The sequence below is a fragment of the Equus caballus genome, chromosome 9 (assembly GCF_041296265.1).
Source record: "Equus caballus isolate H_3958 breed thoroughbred chromosome 9, TB-T2T, whole genome shotgun sequence".
Taxonomy (NCBI): domain Eukaryota; kingdom Metazoa; phylum Chordata; class Mammalia; order Perissodactyla; family Equidae; genus Equus; species Equus caballus.
Genome location: NC_091692.1, coordinates 11644889 through 11666432, shown reverse-complemented (window position 1 = coordinate 11666432; position 21544 = coordinate 11644889). Strand labels below are relative to the sequence as shown.

The 21544-nt window shown below is 36.9% G+C and overlaps 1 protein-coding gene and 1 long non-coding RNA gene across 2 annotated transcripts in view; both read left to right on the top strand.

The window, feature by feature from the left end:
* Positions 1–11547, top strand: part of CRISPLD1 (cysteine rich secretory protein LCCL domain containing 1) — a 46847-nt gene extending 35300 nt beyond the window's left edge. The window contains exons 13-15 of the mRNA XM_001491067.5: positions 3900–3975; positions 7649–7779; positions 10443–11547. Coding sequence (XP_001491117.1) covers positions 3900–3975; positions 7649–7779; positions 10443–10494 — 259 coding nt within the window. The 3' untranslated portion in view covers positions 10495–11547. The remainder of the gene's footprint in view (positions 1–3899; positions 3976–7648; positions 7780–10442) is intronic.
* A 9202-nt stretch (positions 11548–20749) lies between these two features.
* LOC111774918 (uncharacterized) overlaps positions 20750–21544 on the top strand; it is a 126563-nt gene continuing 125768 nt past the window's right edge. The window contains exon 1 of the long non-coding RNA XR_002810242.2: positions 20750–21172. This is a non-coding gene — a long non-coding RNA (uncharacterized lncRNA). The remainder of the gene's footprint in view (positions 21173–21544) is intronic.

Here is a 21544-nt window from a genome sequence, read left to right as displayed (position 1 = left end):
CTCCGTTAATGCAAAGAAACCCCATTTTAACTCTAAAAACCAGTAATGAGATTTAGAGATATAATCAGAATGGATCAACTATAGTTACTAAAAAATTAAGAGAGCTCACTTTTTATGGAAAAGTTTATTTACTTTGGAAAAGGTTCATCATTTGCCCTTTGAAAAATGAAGCGGTGTTTCACTTAAAGAGTAAGATTGGTTGTTCCCGAGGTAATAATGACTGTGATGTTGATATAAGGAGTAAGTACTTCATTTTCTATCTCATTTAAGGAGTTTCTTGATTACAAATGCGATGATAAAACCAATCAGTTCCTTCACTTAGAAATAACTAACCTGTTTCCTTCTAAAAACCAAATCTGCTTATTTCTACTCTAATGCAAAAATACTGTTGTAATATTTTTGGTCGGCTAACTTGGTACATGCTGATTTGAAGACTTTTAAATTCTTCCACATTTATTTTTACTGGAATCAGTGCGTTACACAATGTGTAGGATAGTTTGAGTTTCCCCTGCTGTTTGAAGTGCAGCTCGTATGTTTTTACCATCTGGTCACTGATGAATTATGCCAAATACTTTTGTATAAAAATGTAATCTCCTCTTACTGGAGCTTCACTAATTATGCCCTTATAAGGCTCACAGATTTAATTAAAGTCGTGGTTTGTTTTATAATCTTAGAAAATTTTGTAAAATTTTTTTTTCCAGATTTCTCAAACCCCTCTGCTTACACATTGTATTTTTATAGAGAGAAGAGACATATTGCTAGTTGAGACTGTTAATTTTAGCATTGTGATATGGTGAAAAAAAGCAAGAATTTTAGAATTATCCATTTATAAATATTTATTAAATACCTGCTATATACCGTATTATGGTAGGCCCTAGCCGTGTGACTAGGCTTCTGAGGACTAATTTCTGGGGATAATCTCTGTGAAGCATTCCAGTAGAAAGCTTCTGTCTAGTAGATACTCAGTAAACGGTAACTTTAATATCTATGGGATCTATAGCGATATTGTTCAAAGAGGGAAAAAACCATTTGAGTAAAATATTGATAAATGTTTCCTATTTATTGGCTTATTCCGGGAAGGGAAATATTCCTTTAAAAGGGAAATATCTAAGTGTTTTAAATTTAATTTTAACTTTTACTGTCACCAATGTAACAAATCAGTGCAAATAATGATTTATACATAGTTTTGACCTTAAGTGGTCTGGAAAGCTCCCTCCTGTTTTCTTTTATAGATTAAATGAAGCAAAAGTTATCTTTTCTTTTGTCATATAAAACTTTTAATAGTTTCATAAATTAGGTTATAGTAGTAGTATTTATATGAAAATTTCCAGTTTTTAGGAAACCGTATGGTTGGTGCATCTGTTTTAGAATTTCTTATCATTTAAATAAGTTGAGACATAAATCTATTCTGGAGAAAGATGCCAAGAGCAAATAAATGGAAGAAAGTAAGCGCAGGACGAGCAGGAAGAAACAAGATTTTCTTGTACAGTCTTGTCCTTGAAAGGTTCCATAGCTGGTAGTACCGCCCAAAATAAACTCTCTCTATTATTTAGGACCATAACCTTGTAAAAATTGTGTGTGTGTTTGCGCGTGCTATTGGAAATCTTTTTTTTTTTTCCAACTTGGGGATGAGGTATAGGCAGGTGGAAATCTTATCCTGATATTTAGAAACAATTAGATCTTTAAAATCGATTGAATGCTCAAGATGTAAAAGCAGGTGTCATTAAAATGTGTCAACATTTTTATTCAAAGCTTAGAAGCAAATTGTTGATAAAGGAATGTTTACTCCATCACTATCTACATTCTCAGGAGTCTGTAACACGATGTTCAAATCAGACATTAGAACACAAACAAGCCAAAACCTCCTCCAGTCTTTCTTTGACCGGAATTTACCTAAGTAGAAATGAACTCGGTTTCGAGCTGCTGACCTTGGCTTTTCACAAACCAAGTATTACATATGGTCAAGGTGGAGCCACACAGCATGATCCTAAGGGCAGAGCACGTGGTTTTACTACCACTGGAGGGATGGGGCATGGCCAGCAGTTCTCAAATACAAGGAGAAGATTTTACAGTCGACGGGGACACCCTTCCTCCTCCTACAGAAACCTTTGACAGCATCTCTTATAAAAATCAACCCTTTAATTTAATGTTATAAAAACTCAGATTCATTTATTAGTTATATTTAAATGGCTCTGGTTTCGATATAAGAAGTATATGTACTCTCTATATAGAGTGTTATATAAATTTTATCAATAGAATTTTTTTTTTTTTTAAAGATTGGCACCTGAGCTAACAACTGTTGCCAATCTTTTTTTTTTTCTGCTTTATCTCCACAAACTCCCCCGTACATAGTTGTGTATCTTAGTTGTGGATCCTTTTAGTTGTGGCATGTGGGACGCCACCTCAACGTGACCTGATGAGCAGTGCCATGTCCGAGCCCAGGATCCGAACCCTGCACCACCTCAGGGGAGGGCGAGAACTTAACCACTCGGCCACGGGGCCGGACCCCAATAGAAATTTAAATAAGAAACATAGCTATTTTTTACAAGCTATCTTTAGGAAGAGCTGCTTCAGTTGGTAAAGGTAGTTGCAACTGAAGTTGTTTTAGAATGCTTTTAGGAAAATTATTGATGCCTTCATTAAACAATGATTTTCGTGTAGTCATTTTGTTGAGACTCTGGTTTATAATGTAAAATGCATTGTGTTTTCTTCAGTGTTAGTTTTTAATTTCCTTTTAGTGAATGAGAGTGTGTGTGTATGTGTATGTGTGTACGTGTGTGAATTCAGAACAGCCAATTAATTAAAAAAACGTACTGGGCGCTGACCCCGTGGCCAAGCCGTTAAGGTTCTGTGTGCTCCGCTTTGGTGGCCCCACGTTCCTGCGTTCAGATCCCAGGTGTGGACCTACTCCGCTCATCAGCCATGCTGTGGAGGCATCATCCCACATGCAAAATAGGGGAAGATTGGCACAGATGTTAGCTCAGGGACAGTCTTCCTCAAGCAGAAAAAAGAGGAAGATTGGCAATGATGTTAGCTCAGGGCGAATCCGCCTCACCAAAACAAACAAACAAAAGTACCACTTGACAGTTTCTTAAACTCTGGGAGTGGATTTTTTGAAATATCATTGATTGATTGAACACTGATAATTGGATCTTATGTTTAAATAAAAAGTTTTTGGAACCTTTAAGCCAGTCAGATGTCAGCAAGGCAATAAGATATCTGGAGAAAGAGCATTCCATGCAGAGAACAAGCTAAGCGCCAAGGCCCTGAGGAGGCGCCTATTTTGTATGTGTGAGAAATACATTAGGCCAGTGTGACCAGAGCTGGGTGAGGAAGTGGAAGAGGAGTAGGTTATAGTCAGAGAGGTAATGGGCGGACAGAGTGTGCAGGGCTTATTGGCCGTTGGAAGGATCTTGTCATTTATCGTAAATGAGATGGGAAGCCACTGGAGCATTTGGAGCAGAGCAACGATGAGATTGGACTTGTGTGCTTCACTGTAAGTGTGTGGAAAAAATAGTTTGGAGGGAGCAAAGTTGGAAGCAGAGAAATCAGAGGAGAGCCTATTGCAGTGAGCCAGACATACTGAGAAAGGCGTCCTGATGTTTCTTTCAGCTATAAATCCCCAAATTAGAAAGCTTCCTGGCTAAATTAAAAAGCTCAAAGAATTTAAAAAAAAAATAAAAAGAAAAGAAACATTTGTGCTAAAAGCTGGAAGTGGATAAAGTAAGCAGAAGCAGTTGTGTCCACTGCCTGGCTTATACAATTGAGCTATTTCAGGAAAAAAAAATGGGTAGGGTCTAGAAGGCTGAGTTTACTTTTGTGTATGCATATCTATGGTCTTCTTAATAAGAAAGACTGAAGTAACCAGCGACTGAATATTTTTATGTATATTTTTTCAGAGTCTACTGTCCTCGTAACTGTATGCAGGCAAATCCACATTATGCTCGTGTAATTGGAACTCGAGTTTATTCTGATGTAAGTATCTTAATTTATGCAGCTCTCAGTATTCATGTGGGTGTGTATATTTATACACACACATATATATATATAAGCCTATGTATACATATACATTTAAGTGTATATATGTACACTTATATTGAGAATAAGGAAACAGATTCTCTGTTGACGTACATAGTCTCAGAAGAGTTAATCATCAGTAACACTGAAAAATGAATACCCATATATGCAAATATGAGTGCATAATAATTTGACTAAATTTTTCTTCATATCCTACCCATATATCTTATATCAGACACGTAATGAAATGGTCTGGAGGCATTCTTGAGAAGGAAAATGCATTTTGCTTTTCTTTAATCCTCCTTTGGCTTCTTCAGTATTCGAAGAGTAAATTGGATAATTAAGAAATTGTCAAATATATGAACAGCATCTTCACCGCCAAAGGAGCATTTAAAAAGTAGCAGAGAATCAAGAACAGATAAAACATTAAAATACGTACAGAAGGAAACCAGTTGAGGGATGTTGCAGTGGATGACATTACTGGGGTTGGACAAGGAATATTAGCTGTGAGGGCTTCAGTACGTATAAGCGCTTTTTGAGCCAGGTTTCAAATGTGGGTTGGTAGAGAGGATTAGGGAACACATCTAGGTGGGATGACCGGCATCTGCAAAGATAGGGAGGTGAGAGCAAGAGAGCTGTATGCAGGCATCACATGGTTTGCTTGTCTCTGAGCTGGTGAGAATTGAAGCTAAAAGGGGCTGTGGCCAATTTTGAGTGAGGGGTGAAGGGATCCAGCTCTTGAAACCTGTGAATGGAGGGTCTGAATGCATGCTGATGAGTTTAGATTTTATATAGCAGTCCTTTAGAAACCATCACAAATTCCTAAGCCAGAGAGTTACAGAAACAAATCAGGAAATATACTCTTGATACACAATGCAGTAGAATACTATGGAAATATGATTGTGGAAAGATACCTGAAATATGTGTCTTACCACCCTGTTTCTCTTGGTGAAGTTCATTGAGGTCCAGGTTTTTGCAGTTCAGCTTTACCTTTGAGGTCATTCTCCAAATCTGAGTCTCTCCCAAGCTTCAGCTTTGCTACATTCTTATCTGTACGTTCATCATACTACTGGTATCTTAATTTGCTGGTCCTCATGTTTGTGCTTATCTTCTTGTCTCTATTTGAAGACGTCCTTTTTCTAATTTCTCTGTGTGTTAAAATCATGATCATTCTTCAGATCCTAAACTATTGCCACTTTGTGAACTGTCTTGCTGGATCTCCTAATGCAAGTCTGACGTCACCCTTCTTTCAACCCCTATACCTTTGTAGCGCTTAGCGACTTCTGTTAGGTACTATGATTGTTTCCCCACCTCTTTTATTCATTTTTAAGTTTCTTGAGGGCAGCAGCTGGGCAATTCATGCATCATTTTTTCATCAACAATTTGATGGGTGCCAGGCTATGAACATGACAGGCTTGCTTCCTGCCTTAACAGAACTTAATAGCACACAGTGACATCGGACATTAAGCACATAGGTGTTTGTTGAAAAAACGAATAAATAAATGTGTCTGAATGAGCATATCTAGAATCACAGAGATTTCCAAAGAAATCATTCCTTCTAGATTGTCCCTTTAAGCACCCAAACTTTTAATTTTAGTCACGTGTGGTGAAAATCTTTCAAAATACCCTACACATTTCTATACTTATAAGCCATCTCCTTGCTAGAGTTAGGTTTTGTTAGAATTTATATCCTGAGGTCATTATATTTTCCTACCTCAGTGAAATGGGTAGGTAATTATGTATTATTATATGGATCCTTCTAAAAGTAAGTTGGAAATATAAAGTTTACTATTAAATAGTAAGTACAGAGTCAGAGATTCAGTCATTGACTGACAATCTTCCAACCCCCTAAAACGTCCATTATCTTTTTAAGTACAAGATATGAAAAGATGAGGACCAATCTACCAAATTCCCCCCTTCTCTTTCCTTCCCTCCCCTTTCCTGTGTGTGTGTGTGTGTGTGTGTCTCTCTCTCCATTTACAGAGTTACAATTTGTACATTCTCTTGCTTTGAACTTTTATTTCTCATTTGTTACAGATAAAGTTAATTTCTGCATTCATTTAAAATGTTCCACTGCTTTCGCAGATAAATTCTTCTTTCTTTAATTCATAATATATTAATTCTTGTCAAGCCTGTGTATGAAAAGAAAATCTCTTCTGACCTTTGAACTCAAATAGGAATGCCTGCTGACTGCATAGTTATGGGCCAAACAATAGTTTCAAAACATATTAAGTGCTTGGATTTAGTGAATGTTACATCTAAGCACTTTTCCTGCCTTCGGAAAAATGCTGATAATAGTCCTTTAACAAAGTAAGATAAATACTTGAAATATGTACAGAATTATTTTTAATTCCATCTGTTATGAACCATATTGGATACAAATGTTAATTTAGTGAGAGACTTTAAATGGTGAATAAAATGCTTCCTCAGAGTAAGGAAACGAGGTTCTAGATATATGGCATTTTGTGATATAGAAAACATGAGAAGGATTAAACAGCTTGGCATTCGGGCTCTCTGATCTAATAAATACTGACTGAAGCCACAAAGTTCAGAGCACAGTAATAAAGCAAGGTCATATAAGAGGCACATGCTTATGTGAATGTAAAAAAGCACATTAAGTCACTCACATGTGCATAGAGATAAGAAAAGAACAGACCAGTGGGATCAGAAAAAACCCATGGGGCTATGAGGTGGATTGCTTTCTACTGAAACAGTTCAAGTGTTTCATTTTGTAGGATTTCCTCAGGCTATACTCAGCTTTGGACAAATTTTCGTAGAACGTTCGGATTAAAGCAAATGTTAAAATCTAGAGAAGACTTGCATGGGCCAAAAGAAAAGAGTTGACTTCTAGAAGTCAGTAGTTTTAAAAACATGAGAGTGTTGTACTTGAAACAATAATTTTCTCCTCCTTAGAAATCCCATTCAATTCAGATTATGTAACTGGTACATTGTAATCATAGAATTTTCCTAGTGCTTCATGTCAGACCATTCAAACCAGGGTGAGAGGCACTGTAAATCGAGGTAGCGGTTATGACTATTTGCCATGTTTCTCTTCTTGGGGTCATTCTTTCAGGCAAGTTTTCTGGGCATAGATTATATTATTTAATAGGAAAAAAACTCCCCCATTTAATATAATCCTATATTTTTGGGAAAGGGATGGTAGACATAAACAGAACTGTTTGAATTTTTTCTAAGTCAGAACTGAGCATAAACGAGGTGCAGATAATCCCATCGTGAACATTCGGCCAGAGTGGCTCAGGAGGGACTAGCAAAAGCTGAAATTTAAGAGTGATAATCAGGCCCTTGAAGAGATAAAAAGAGCTGATTTGCCCCTTATTGCCTCCACAATAGAAAAAGCCTGCTGTTTGGATAGGCAAGTACTTGCTGGATTAGATGGTGAAGGGGTTTTACATGGCAGCCACCCTTAAGATGGCCCTTCAGACTTGCTTAGCAGTGGCTTTGACTTTGTGACTTTGGAAACTTTCCTTCATGCACAAAACATCATCCAGTAGCTGCTCACTGAGTATCCATATAGAGACAGATGGCAGCGACTTCTTTCCAGTAGAAGAGTAGGCTGGACAAGCTCAGCAGAAATTTCCTATTAACGGCAGGTTTTTCCTTGCTCCCTCAGCTGTCCAGTATCTGCAGAGCAGCGGTCCATGCTGGTGTGGTTCAAAATCAGGGTGGTTATGTTGACATTATGCCTGTGGACAAAAGGAAGACTTACACTGCTTCTTTTCAGAATGGAATCTTCTCAGAAAGGTAAATTAAAAAAAAAGAATGTGTGTATTTATATACTCATATATATACATGTATATACCATCTATCCCTTTATGCTTGCGTTACAACCAACTCACTTTAGTATGGATTTGAAGTCATGTGGCTGAGCCAGTCTGTTTCCTTAGCACACCGTGTAATAGTCGGTCCTCCAGGGATGGGGGAAGCTGCAGTACCAGAGGCGCCTGTCTGCTGCAGGCTTATAAAAATCAACATGAAAATCGGATTACGAGTCAGAACCACTCTTTTGTTAATTGATTTTATAATGAGCAAATTTCTTTCATCCTCTTTTGGATTTTCTAGATTAGTTTTTATATGTAATTCTTTCTAGGTAAGCAAGGCACAGAGTATTTCTCTAATCCAGTTATTTGACAAAGTATTTGACCAAAACAATGAGTCTGATTTTCCCCTGAACCAAATTCTCTTTTTGATTGGAAGTTGGATGCCTAGTATGATATAAATGAACTCTTTCTGGTCATCTCATACTACTTCGTCCATTAGTATCATATATTTTACTGGTTTGGGAAAATTCATGTGACTTACTTTATCAACTATTAATAAAAGTTAGGAGAAGAGAACCTGTAGTCATTTTTCAAATCATTGGTACTTGTGGAACAAATATTCAGTCCCGTGTATTTTGTATGGATACAGAAAAATCCCTAGCTTTTAGACTTTTACTGGGTTCTTCAAAATGTCAATGGAGGGTTGACATATACAGTAAAGTTTCTCTAAAGGACACCAAAGGATGTGACATGCAGGGTATCCAGACGACCTTCCACTTAACCATCTGGGTTCCATCTTCACAAAAAGACAGACTTGTATTTAGCATCTATTTTCAGATGAGACTACATCAAGCCATCATTATTAAGAAGCTGAGTTCTCTACCGCCTGCCTCTTCTGGCTCATAGCACTACTCTAGATTACTAACTTATTATTTCCTAAGTCTGACAAAATTTAAATTCTATTGCTATCACACTTATTAATACTTTTAAACATCTGTGGTTTCAAGAAAAATTTTAGAAAGTAAATTTAATGGTCAAATCTGAAAGATCCTAAGAATTTCTTCACTGAAACACATACACACACATACGGAGCTCTCAATATATATGACTGACATATATATATGTAAAAAATATTGTATGATATTTAAAATAGATATGCTGTATAAAATAGATCCTTCAGTTATAGAGTCTGATATGCAATTCTATAAGCTAAACTGAGTGATGTGGTTTCATTTACTTGTCATATTTCTTAAATTTATTCCAAAACTATAAGATGACAGATGATATCGTACAAAAACTGGGAGCACCTACCATGAATTTTCCAGATACTGCTAGGCACTTTAAGTGTATTGTCTCCACCAACAGCTCTATAAAGTTGATTCCATAAACCCGAACTTAATAGATGTGTTAACTGAGGCTCAAAGAGGTTAAATGATGTGCCCAAGGTCATCTAACTTGTCCGTCTCAGAGCTTGGGTTCAGCTCTAGGTCCGTAGGCTCAGAAATACGCATTTTTCCCAGTGCCTCACTGTGTTCAAAGAAGACACACCACCAAACACATTCACTTTCTAGGGCACTTTGTGAATCTGTTGCCTACAAAAAAAGTGGCTTCGACTGGCTATCTCCTTGTATGAAACCTGGTGCATGTGTGTGTTTATTGTGTGCATGTCATGTGTGCACACTTGTGATCTTCATACTTCTTTCACTCTAACACTTTCCCCTTTCTTTTCTTGTACATGAACAAATATATAAGACGAACTCTACCTTGTCTCCTCTTAGCATTTATGGTGTTATCTCCAAAAGCCTTTTATTATTCTTAGGAAAATAAAACTTTGTGCAAAAATGTAAAGACTTCAAAGTTTACATTGGATTAGAATAAATAATGATTAATGGCATTATCAGTCTGTTTTAACTTTTAGGCACTTAAATGAAACATACCTTGATTGATATTGCCAAATGAAATATAAATAATTTAGGAAAGAATAAAGTATATGATTTTGCATTGCTTTTAACTTCCGTTTTGAAATACTTCCAAAATGAGATTGAGCGCTTCTCTGTGTGTTTCCATTTCAGTGAAGAAATTCTTAGGACCTTTCAGATTTGACCAAATTTCCTCAGTAAAATTTTTCTTGAAACCGTGGATGTTAAAAGTATTAATAAGCATAATAGCAATATAATTTAAATTTTGTCAAACTTATGAAATAATAATAAGTTAGTAATCTAGAGTTTTGCTGAACTCTGTCTTTTTAACTTGCAGTTAACTTTTAACCATGCCAGTCAGTTGTAAATCTGGATCTCAGTATTCCCCAGGAAAATGGAATGATAGCTGCCTAATTCTGCTTTATTAGAACCAACGGTGGTAATATATGAAAACATGATCTAGAATCTGTGAAGTTCTATACAAAATACTGTTATTACCACTCTGCCTCTTAAATTTCTTTGGTAAACTTACAGCCCAGCATACAACCAAGGTTTAAGGAATTATGTCATTTTCACTCAAGCTTTCCAATAACAATAAATTATAGTGACCTAAGAATTGACCATCTGGATTCACAGAGCTGCTTTCTTGACTGTCATAAGAAAATACGATTTATTTGAAGGATTATATATGTAGATGACATCAGTATACTTTTTGTATTTTTTGCAGTTTACAGAATCCTCCAGGAGGAAAGGCATTCAGAGTATTTGCTGTTATGTGAAATGGAACACTTGGAACACGTAAAGACTATTCCAAATGCCATATTTCTGAAGTTTGTATAGAACTGTAACATTACTGTACAGAAGATATCAACTATTTTCAGCCCCCCCCAAAAGTGCCAAATGCATATAAATCTTGATAGACAAATTCTGTAAAATAAAACATGGGACATTAGTAGCTTTGGGAAAAGTAATGAATATGTAATGGTTTTAGAAATCCTGTGTTAAATATTGCTATATTTTCTTAGCAGTTATTTCTACAGTTAATTACATAGTCATGATTGTTCTACATTTCATATATTATATTTTATGGTGCTTTGTATATGCCACTAATAAAATGAATCTAAATATTGAATGTGAATGGCCCTCAGAAAATCATCTGGTGCATTTAAAAATAATCATCTAAAAAGATGAAGGAAACTATATTATCACGTTTTCCCCAGTTCAGTACTATGCTCTTACGTCCAAATAATCTCAAATTATTTTCCACTTAATATCTGTATAGTTTTTCTCTTCTGTTAAGTTGGGGCTTATAGAATATTAAGTCCTGATATTGCACTTCTTATTTTGTATAAAATAATTCCTTAATATCTAAATGAATCTGTTAAAATGTTTGATTCCTTGGGAACGGCCTTATAGTAAATGGAATGAAGTCAGAGTAGTGGTATGAAAACATTTGTAGTGATCATATAGTAAATATAGGGTTAAGCGTGGGCAGCCAGAACTTTGTATTGTTGAAACTGAGGTCACACATTTTCTTTCGTATCCTGGCAAATACTCCTGCAGGCCAGGAAGTATAATAGCAGAAAGTTTAACAAAGATAAACTAATGTATTGCATCACCATTGCTACTGATTTTCTTAATGGTAAATGGCCTTGTGTATAAATGTTGCCATATTGTGGTACCTATGATGGTTATATATTAGTTTCTATGAAAAATATATTGTGCTTTGAGACTAAAAATATATAAAATTTTAGTTTTGGTATTTTTTTTTCCCTGCTGATGAATTTACTCTTTCCCTGTAAACATATTAAAATTAATCATGTTTCAAAATATTCTTTTCAGTCCCCTTTGCATCTTTATTTTGATTTAGAAATCATTTTAAATTAACAGAATTATTGTAAGTCTTTTAAATGTGGGTTATTGACATTAATATAAATAGCATCCTTAATACCAGAAATCTGCAAAATCAACTTGATTATTTAGGTATTTGTATATGAACAAGAAGATGGACAATCATATATTTAGAAGCATTATATGAAGGGAAAATTTGAATAAAAAGAGATTAATTTATAAACAAGAAGGAAAGAATCTGAAAGATATAAAGTGATGATAAAAGAATTGACAAAACAATAAATACTTCAAATATTTTTAGAAAGTAAAAGAGTAGGTGTTTAGGAGCAGATAAAAGAGTGATAAATTACAGGCAGGGACTGGGCAAAGTAAGAGAGCTGGATAAAACAGAAAATGAAAAGAAAAGGTGGGGCTCACATAACAGCTGCTGGAGAGCAAATTGTGAAGAAACTAACATCAGGATCAGTTCTCAAGTATTGGCCAGGAATTAAACAGTCTGAAATATAGGTAACCAAAACTTAACCATTTATACATAAAAAGTTTCCAAATTTAAAGCAAATTTTGTGGGAACATTTTTTTCCAAAAGCCACCTTACACCTTCTTAAAGAGTATGATTGAAATTCATGTTCTGTTCCTCACTGGCCCCCAAATGGGGAAGCCCCATCAATTCTGTCAGTATAAGGATTCACGAATTTGCCCCTAGTTTAGCTATTCATCGCTGGTTTCCCTTACTATTGCAGTGTCTCCAGCTGGAGCCTCCTCATTTGTTCTTCTCCATTCCTTTTCAGTGCCTCCTTAATTTTTTCACTGGAATTGCTCTCTTCCATAACTTGCCGTTATTTAATAAAACCAAATCATCTTAGAAAAGCATTTAAGAACCTTGTTTTGTTCCATATTCCTCGTCTGTGCTCTTCTGCACAAGATGTGGCCTTGAATAAGTCGCTTAACTTTCTATGCTTCTATTACCCCACCTGAAAAAATGGGGCAAATAATACCTCATTAGGGATTGCTCTAAGAATTAATTGAGATATTCTGTATAATATACTGAAAAGAACATCAAACACATAGTATGTGGTCAATATATATTTTTATTAACATCATTATAATCATTTTTGTTATTACCTTGGGGAAACTATGCATCTATTATACTACACTGCTGATCCTTCAGCATTTAACTAAGTGTGAAATCCTCTAGGAATTTTCCTGCAATTCTCCTGGTAAGAATTAAATAATGCTCTCTAATACGCCCTTTCAATTTGACCATATTAAATTTTTAATTTTGCCTTGTATTATATTTAGTTCTTTAAAACTTAAGGATAAGCTCCTTGAGATGTTAATACTCTTATCTATCCCTCTACCCCAGAGATACAGTGATTTTTACCCTGTATAAACAGTGGGTCAACATCGCTAAATGAATATTCTAGCAATCCCTAGTTTTATTCGTGATGACAAAAGTGACTGTAGTTGTATATTATCACAGCATAAGATAAAATACACCTAATGAAAACAGCTTATTGGTAAACAATTCTAAATGTGGACTTAGAGGTTAATGCTTGTAAAATAGTATTCATATCATTATTTTAGCTTTCAAAGTTTATCAGACTACGTGTTAATTATTTCTTTAATGTTCTGCATCTAATAAAAGTAATCCGTGTATTTCAAGCAAAGCAGAGTTCTCCAAAGAAAAATCTCTCCTAATCTGTTAGATAATGGGCATTTACAATGTATGCTTTTCCATTCGATGTTGAATATTTTGAAATCTTGACTGTTCTTTAGCATTTCTAAAATGTTTTTAAAAGAAATGTAAAGTCTTTTGAAGAGCAGGGTGAGCTAAAGCAAAGAAACAGAGCTATCATTTTTGTAAACATACCAAACTTCAGATTTGGGGTTCAAGCTAATTTATTACACAAAGAATTACATTGTTTAGGTTGATTTAAAGCACTTATGTGAGTTGATATTTCAGCCCTGGCCCCATAATATTCAAAAACTGAAGAAATAGTTTAGCCAAATAATCTGATCCTCTTTCACTAATTTGTTGGAATTAAAGGCTAAATTATATCAGTCTGAGATTTTTTAAAAGGCTAGCAAACTCTTTAGAACTCTGCTATTATGCTTAGCAATTAGATAGTCTCTTTTCCTCTTATCTTCCAATCCTTATGTCATGTTTCACAAAATAGAGTGCAAAACAATGCCTATAAGCAAACATCTTTGTACTAGGCCATTAAATTGTGAAAACTAATTTTTCAATGATTACTAAAAAGTGTTTTCTAATTAAAACCAGAATTAATTGTTAATTACATTTATGAATATGCTGATGAAGATGAAAAGCAGAGAGCCTATACAAGGCTGTATCTGCTAAGCTCAATTTTAAAAAGGAGCATGTATAGAAGATGAAATGGAAATCGAAGATAAATATTTAAAAGTGCCTGAAGTGACCTAAAATAATATCAGAAATGTTCAACCCCAACCTGATTGAGCTCTTAACTTATACTAATACAAAGATTTTTTTAAAGCTGTAAAAGAACAACTTGGATAGGAACAATATAGTGAAAACTACAAATAAACAAACAAATAATAGCCCCTCCTGAAGCTTGAAGGTTTCATTCATTCCAAAAATACCGCATTCCTACAATTTGCTGTGGATCGTTGTAGATACACTTATAAGCAAAATGCCTTCAGGAAATTAGAATCTAGTGAACAAGAGAGATATTAATTAAATAATCAAGCAAATAATATGACTACAAACCATGAAGGTTGTAGAAGTGCGTAGTTACAAAGAAAATGTTTATAGTACAATAAGAGTATTTAAAAGTGGGACTTGACCTACTGGAGAGAGGAAAGATGACTTTCCTGAGGAATTGACATTAAAGCTTAGATCTTAAGTATGAGTAGGAGTAACTAGGAAGAGGAAGAATTCCTTGCAGAAAGAACAGAATGTGCAAATGCCTTACTGCAGAAACATTCCAGCGACAACAGCAACAAAAAGCCAAAAGTCAGTCTATCTCGAGGGCAAAGCAGCAGAGATGTGATACAGTGTGAGTCGAGAGAAGTCTGGGAACAGAGCAGGGTGGACAGGCTCTCTTTAAGATTCAAATGCACTGCTGGAGTTCAAAGAGATGCCCAAATTGAATAATACTATGACATGACACATTAATGTGCTCGAAAGACACTCAGGCATTCAGAGTTTGAGCAGAGAAGAAAACGTATTGAATACATTCTATAATGATATCAAGCTTAGAGTTTTATAGCAGTTTACAATAAGTACTTTACTTTAATACCCATGAGATCTAGAGAGCTTGATTGTCTTGATTTAGGCACAATTAACATGTGTAAAGCAATGGATTGCAGATGAGTGTATGAGAGAGGGGAGAGGGGATGACGTATTGAGCACCAACTATGTGTTGGAAACAGTGCTTTACATTTCATATATATATATCATTTAAATCTCACAACAAGCCTGCGAGACAAGATTATTTTCCCAAACTTGTGTACTAGAACACAGGCTATAAAAAGTTAAACAACATTGTCTAGGGGCTGGAGTTCAAGAAATGTAATTCAAGTCTCTATCTGTCCGACTCTAAAGACCGTGCTCCTGCTGTCAGATCACCCCTGCTAGGCATTTCCATGGAGACTGAATAATTTCACTAATTCTTCGCACACTGAATTAAGAAGTACTCTGGTACAAATTTTTTTTTTTTAAACAGGATCTGATTATCTTTTTTTTAATACATAGTTTTAGGAGTCTTCTCTTCTGCTTTATTTAAGAGATTTGGCACCAGAGCTAACATCTGTTGCTAATCTTCCTTTTGTTTTTCTTCTTCACCCCAAAGCCCCCCAGTACATAGTTGTATATTCTAGTTGTAGGTCCCTCTGGCTCTGCTGTGTGGGACGCCACCTCAGCATGGCCTGATGAGCAGTGCCATGTCCACACCCAGCTCCAAACCAGCGAAACCCTGGGCCTCCAAAGCGGACTGCACAACCCAACTACTCGGCCACAGGGCTGGCCCTTTGTACAAAATCTTATAATTCTTGAATATGACATAAATTTGTTAGATGTAGGAAGATCTGTGGAAGAGAGTAGAGATTTAGTTTTCCTTAGAAGTGGCCTATAAGATAAAAAAGAACATTGGTTCAGGGAACACCAGAAAAGAAGGAGGTTTATGTTCCATAGATTTTGAGCTACTGGACTACTCTTTCAAGGCAATAGATCAAATTAGTTCCCTTCCCCCAATTCATTAAAAGGATAATAAAGAGGAAGAAAAATAAAAGCATGAACGTCCTGAAAATGGACGGCAGTTGGAATCATAGTGATGACTGATTCAGAGAACATGGGCCCTCAGTTCAGAGCCTGCGTAAGTGAAGGCTGCAGTTGAGGAGAGGGCTTTTCTTAATGGTAGAGCTGTGAACCAAAGAGATTGAAGAATGAGCTTGCTAACTTCCATTCAGGTGGCCTCCTGACTTGATTCTTTACTCTCCAACCCAACCTGCCCACCTACCTTCAAATGTGTCCAACTCAACATACCACCACACACGAAGAACTTGAAGTCAGACATCTGTCATTCAGGCAACAGATTGACAATAAGAGATGCCTGAGTTAATCAATCCAGTTCTTCAAACTTATATATGAACAGACAAAAAGGATCATCAGACGTATGCAAAGATAAGCAAATATCACATCAACTGACACCAGACGTTTCAGAGAAAAGAAGAGTAACTCTAAAAATATTATCATTAATATCCCCAATGGGAGTTTAGAAGATGCTATACCCGTAAAACAAGAACAGGCTAATATAGGAAAGAAACAGAGAAGAAGAAAAGTAACAGGTCTTAGAATAGATTAGAGTACCTAAGACTTAGCTATTGGACTCTGGGAGGTGAGAAAGAAGACATGCTTCAAAGTTGTGATGCGGACTAAAAGTAGGAATTTTAAGAGATGTATAGAAATGGAAAACATAATGGAAAATTTGCTGTTACAGATAAAAATGTAAAATGTGTATAGCTGTCCATATGTATTATAACATCTGATACTATCAACAATCATGTAAAATTAGATGTAAGCTTGATATAATCTATTGGGAAATTTTGGGTTTCCATGCCAGCTCTGCCTCTTTCTAGTTGGACACTGCCAGACAAGTTTTATTAAATGTCCCTTAGCTCATATGTAATGCAGGAATTATAATAACTTTCTTAGAAGGTTCGTGTGAGAAATAGATTAAATGAAAGAACATGTCTGAAATCGCCTAGCACTTGCTGAACACTAGTTAAATGATAGTGTATATATATCTATGTGGACACGTGACTATTGTGTGCTCTCAGAGGTTACATGGATTTTTATTGCAGATATTAATGAACTAGACTCAATCACTTTAAATCAGATTTATTGAGGTGTAATTTACATGCAATAAAATGTATGCATTCATTATCCACTTTGAATAGTTGTGTTAGTTTCCTATGCCTGCTATAATGAAGTACCACAAAATAAGTGGGTTAAACAACAGAAATTTATTGTTTCACAGTTCTGAAGGCTAGAAGTCTGAGACCTAGGTGTTGGCAGGGTCATGCTCCCTCTGAAGGAAGAAGGAATGATTTGTTCCATGCCTCTCTCCTATCTTCTATTGGTTTGCTGGCATTTTTGTGCATTCCTTGGCTTGTGGCATAAATCCAATATTCACATGGCATTTTCTTTTGTGTGTGTATTTGTGTCCAAATTTTCCTTTTTATAAGCACACCAGTCATATTGCATTAGGGGCCCACCTTACTCCAGTATGACCTTATCATAACTGATTACATTAGCAATAAATCTATTTCCAAATAAGGTCACATTATGAGGTTCTGAGGATTAGGATTTAAACATATGAATTTTGGGGGACATAGTTCAACCCCTAACATGAGTGTTGACAAATTTATTCATTTGTATATACTACCATCATACTCAAGACATAAAACATTTCCACAAGCCACCAAAATGCCTGTGGTGCTTATATCCATTCAGTCCTCCAAATGCCCCAGATTCAGGCAATCACTGTTGTGCTGTTGTCACTATTAGATTTTTCTTTTCTAGGGTTTCTTATAAATATAATTATACAATATGAACTGTTTTGTGTCTGGCTTATTTTGCTCAGCATAATTCTTTTAAGTTTTATTCATGCTGTTACATTTATCAGTAATTTTTCCTTTTATCATTGACTAGCACTTCACTGTATGAATATCCATCACTTTACCTATCCATTCACCTATTGCTAGACATTAAAATTGTTCAATGCTTTAGCTTATATGAATAAAACTGCTATGAATATTCATGTACAAGGCTTTGTCTATACATATATTTGCATTTCTTTTAGGTAAATAGGTAGAAGAATTGCTGAGTTATGTGGTAAATATATGTTTAACCTTAAGGGATTTTTACCCAACTTTTTTCAAAGTGGTTGTATCATTTTTCATTCCCACAAGTAATGTGTGAGAGCTCTCAGTTGCTCCACGTGTTTGGCAAACTTGATTATTTTTAATCTTTCTAATTTTTGCTGTTAAACGTGTGCATGCTATCTCATTGTGGTTTTACTTTGCATTTTACCTGGTGAATAATACTGTTGAGCATCTTTCATGTAGCATTTGCCTACCCCCATTTTTAACTTAGATTGTCTTTTTATTATTGAATTATAAAAGTTTTAAAAATATCCTGGATACAAGGCCTTTGCCTCTATGTATGTGTGTATATATATATATACATGTTTCAAGATATATATCAAGAAATATGTATTTTAAGCAGTATATACATAAATATAAATATATATCTTTTTTAATGGTGTCTTTTGAAGAGAAGTTTTAAATTTTATAGAGTCTAATTTTTAAATTTTTTTTTATGTCGTTTACGCATTATGTCATATCTACGAACTCTTTGGCTACATCAGGTTGCAAGGATTTTCTCCTATAGTTTCTTCTAAGAGTTCTACAGCTTAAGTCTATGATCCATTTGAGTTAATTTTTGTGCATTGCTTGAGTTCATGGTGGAAGTTTATTTTTTTCTCCAGATGGATATTCAGTTTTCCAAGCACCATTCATTAAAAAAAAGTATCCTTTCCCTTTGAATTACCATGATATCTCTGTTAAAAGTCAATCGATCATATGTATGTGGATCAATTTCTGGACACTATATTCCAGCATTGTCCAACAGAAATTTAATGTGAGCCACATATATGATCTTAAATTTTCTAATAACCACAATAATAGAAGAAAAAAATGATTAAGCTCATTTTAACAATTCATTTAACCCAATGTATCCAAAAGATGATCATTTCAACATGTAATCTATATAAAAATATCTGGTAATAATTTTGTCCAGAAGACTTTATTTGATATTAATATCACCACTTCAGATTGCCATCCATCTGTTTACTTTCTTGATTCCCGCACAAATTTATTATTACAAGTATTTTTCAAAAGTATTTTGTTTTCATTTTTGAGGAGCATTTTCACTGGATATAGAATTTTACGTTGACAGATGTTTGCTTTTAACATTTTAAAGATGTCATTTCATTGACTTCCGGCTTATGTATTTTCTGAAGAGGGCTCTGAAATCATTCTATTTGTATTTGTCTCTACACGATGGTTCTTCCTTCTTTGGTACCTTTTAAGATTTTCTCTTTACTTCTACGTAGAGACAGTTTAGTCTCATCCTAAGGTCTGGCCTATCTGGGGTCTCTGTTAAGTGTTCCCAGTGATACTCGAGGAATCTGCACGGGGTTTGTCAGAGCTTGATTGTTTCCTAGGTCTGAGTGAGCTCTAATGGTTCAATTTATTCTCCTCTGATTGCTCTTTTTCAGTCTCTTGGAGTTTTACTTTATGTATGAATAGGTTGGTATGAAGCAAACACTCGCGGGGAGCCCATGAAAATTTCTGAAGCTGGGTGGGCCCAGGCCAGCAGGCCATCTTCCTGGGACCAGCGTTTTCTTTCACTGCACCGCACTCCTGATGTGGAGCTGGGAAGGTTGTTTGAGTCAGACCCCTATGGCCCTGTGCCATAGAGGGACACAGGGCCTCTGTCTAAGCCAGATCTCCCAGGTGTCTCTCAGCAGCAGACTTCCCAGCACTGCCTGGGATGCAAGACTAAAGCTTTCCCGTGACATCTGGCTTCAGGGGAACAGACATCTGTTTTGGAGCAGGCTGGATATTAGCAGGGCAGTGCGTCCCCCAGAAGTCCCCATCTGAGGTCCCATTTATCCCTACAAGATTCAGACCAGGAATGGAACCCAGGGAGCCTGAGTCCTACTACAGAACATGCATGTGCAGTTAGCTCCCACGCACCTGCCTTCAGGCATCAGGTGCTCTTGACCTGTTGGATAGGGGTTGCCCTCTTCCACTGGGAGATCCTCCCGGGGTCAGTGGTTCCCCGACTCACCCATTGACTCAGAGTCTGGAAAGGTGGTTGTCGTCATACCTCATATGGTCCTGCTGACTTTATGGGACTTGGGGCCTGTCTGGCAATCACGATTCTAAGGTGTCTCTCATCTCTTCTAGCCCTAGAATGGTCCGCAATAGCTCCTGAGAACCCGTGAGACTTGGCTTCAGGAGAATCAGCAACTCTTGCCTGGAGCAGTATGGACCTTGGTAGCCCAGGGTGTCCCCTAGAAGTCCTCACCTTTGTCGCGGTCTACCCCTACACAGCCCAAACCCAGGGACTGAACAAAGGGAGCCTGAATGCTGACTCATGCAGCACATCCATGTGCAATAAGCTCCTGCACACCTGCCCTCGGGTATCAGGCCCACTGGACCTACTGGACAAGAACTGTCCTATTCCACCAGGCCATCTTCCTGGGGACACTATGTCCCCACACTTTGACACTGAGAAGGAAGTTTGAATGGTGGTTACTGTTAGACCTCATATGGCCCTGCTGTCCTTATGGGATTTGGGGCCTGTCTGGCAATCCCGATTCACAGGCATCTCCCACCTCGTGTAGCTCTGGCGGCTAGGAATGGTTTCCGAGTTCTTGCAAGATGTGGCTCAGAGATCCTGTGAGATCTGGCTTCAGGGGATTCGGCAACTCTGTTCTGGAGTGGGATGGACCCTGTCAGTCCAGGGGGCATCCCCAAGAAATCCCTGCCTGTGGCCGACCAATCCCTGCACGTCCCAGACTCCGGTGGGATCCCAGGGAGCCTGAACAGGAAGTCGGCAGGACACGCATGCTCAGTTTGGCAGTTCGCGCCCCTCCCTTGCCCTCAGGCGTCCAGGAACTCTAGGCCTGTAGGTCAGGGGTCAGCCCGCTCCGCAGGACATCTTCCCAGGACCCGGCGGTTCCCCCACTGCACTCCTGAAGTGGAAAGAGGAAGGTCGTTTGAGCCGGCCCCTTTGGGCCCTGTGGCGGGAAGACACCCAGGGCCTCTGGGGAGTCCGGTCTCCGGGGCGTCTGTCCTCTGAGGCCCTCCCTACACCGCCCTGGATGCAAGGGGTGCAAAACTAGAGAGCTCGCCGGAGATCTGGCTTCAGGGGCACAGGCGTCTCGGTTAGGGGCGTGCTGAACCTTGGCAGCGGAGTGCGTTTCCCAAAGCCCCAGCCTTGGACCTTGCAGTAATAAAAATCAGCCAGATCGTGTATCTGCACAAAGCTGAGAGGTGAGTGTTCGTGTATAGCTGTTAAATACAAATAATCTTTATTTTAACTTACAGAATTCCACCAGAAGTCTTTAATTGACTTCAATTATCATACATGAGAGGAAGAAAAGAATTGGAGACTGTTGTTACTGCTTAATAATACGAGTTTTGGACCTACTTGGCATATGTCTCTGGCACTGCTGAGATGTTCAATGGAAGGAAATAATTATGATAATATTATCCAGAACAGATGTGCTGGAAATTGTCCCATAACGTTGATATGGTTTTAATCGACAAAACAAAAAAAAATCCTGGCCTTCTTTAAGAACTATAGTTGGACAGCCTCTGCTTGTGTTGTGTGTGAGTTTGTGTGTGAGTATAAATTTACATTTT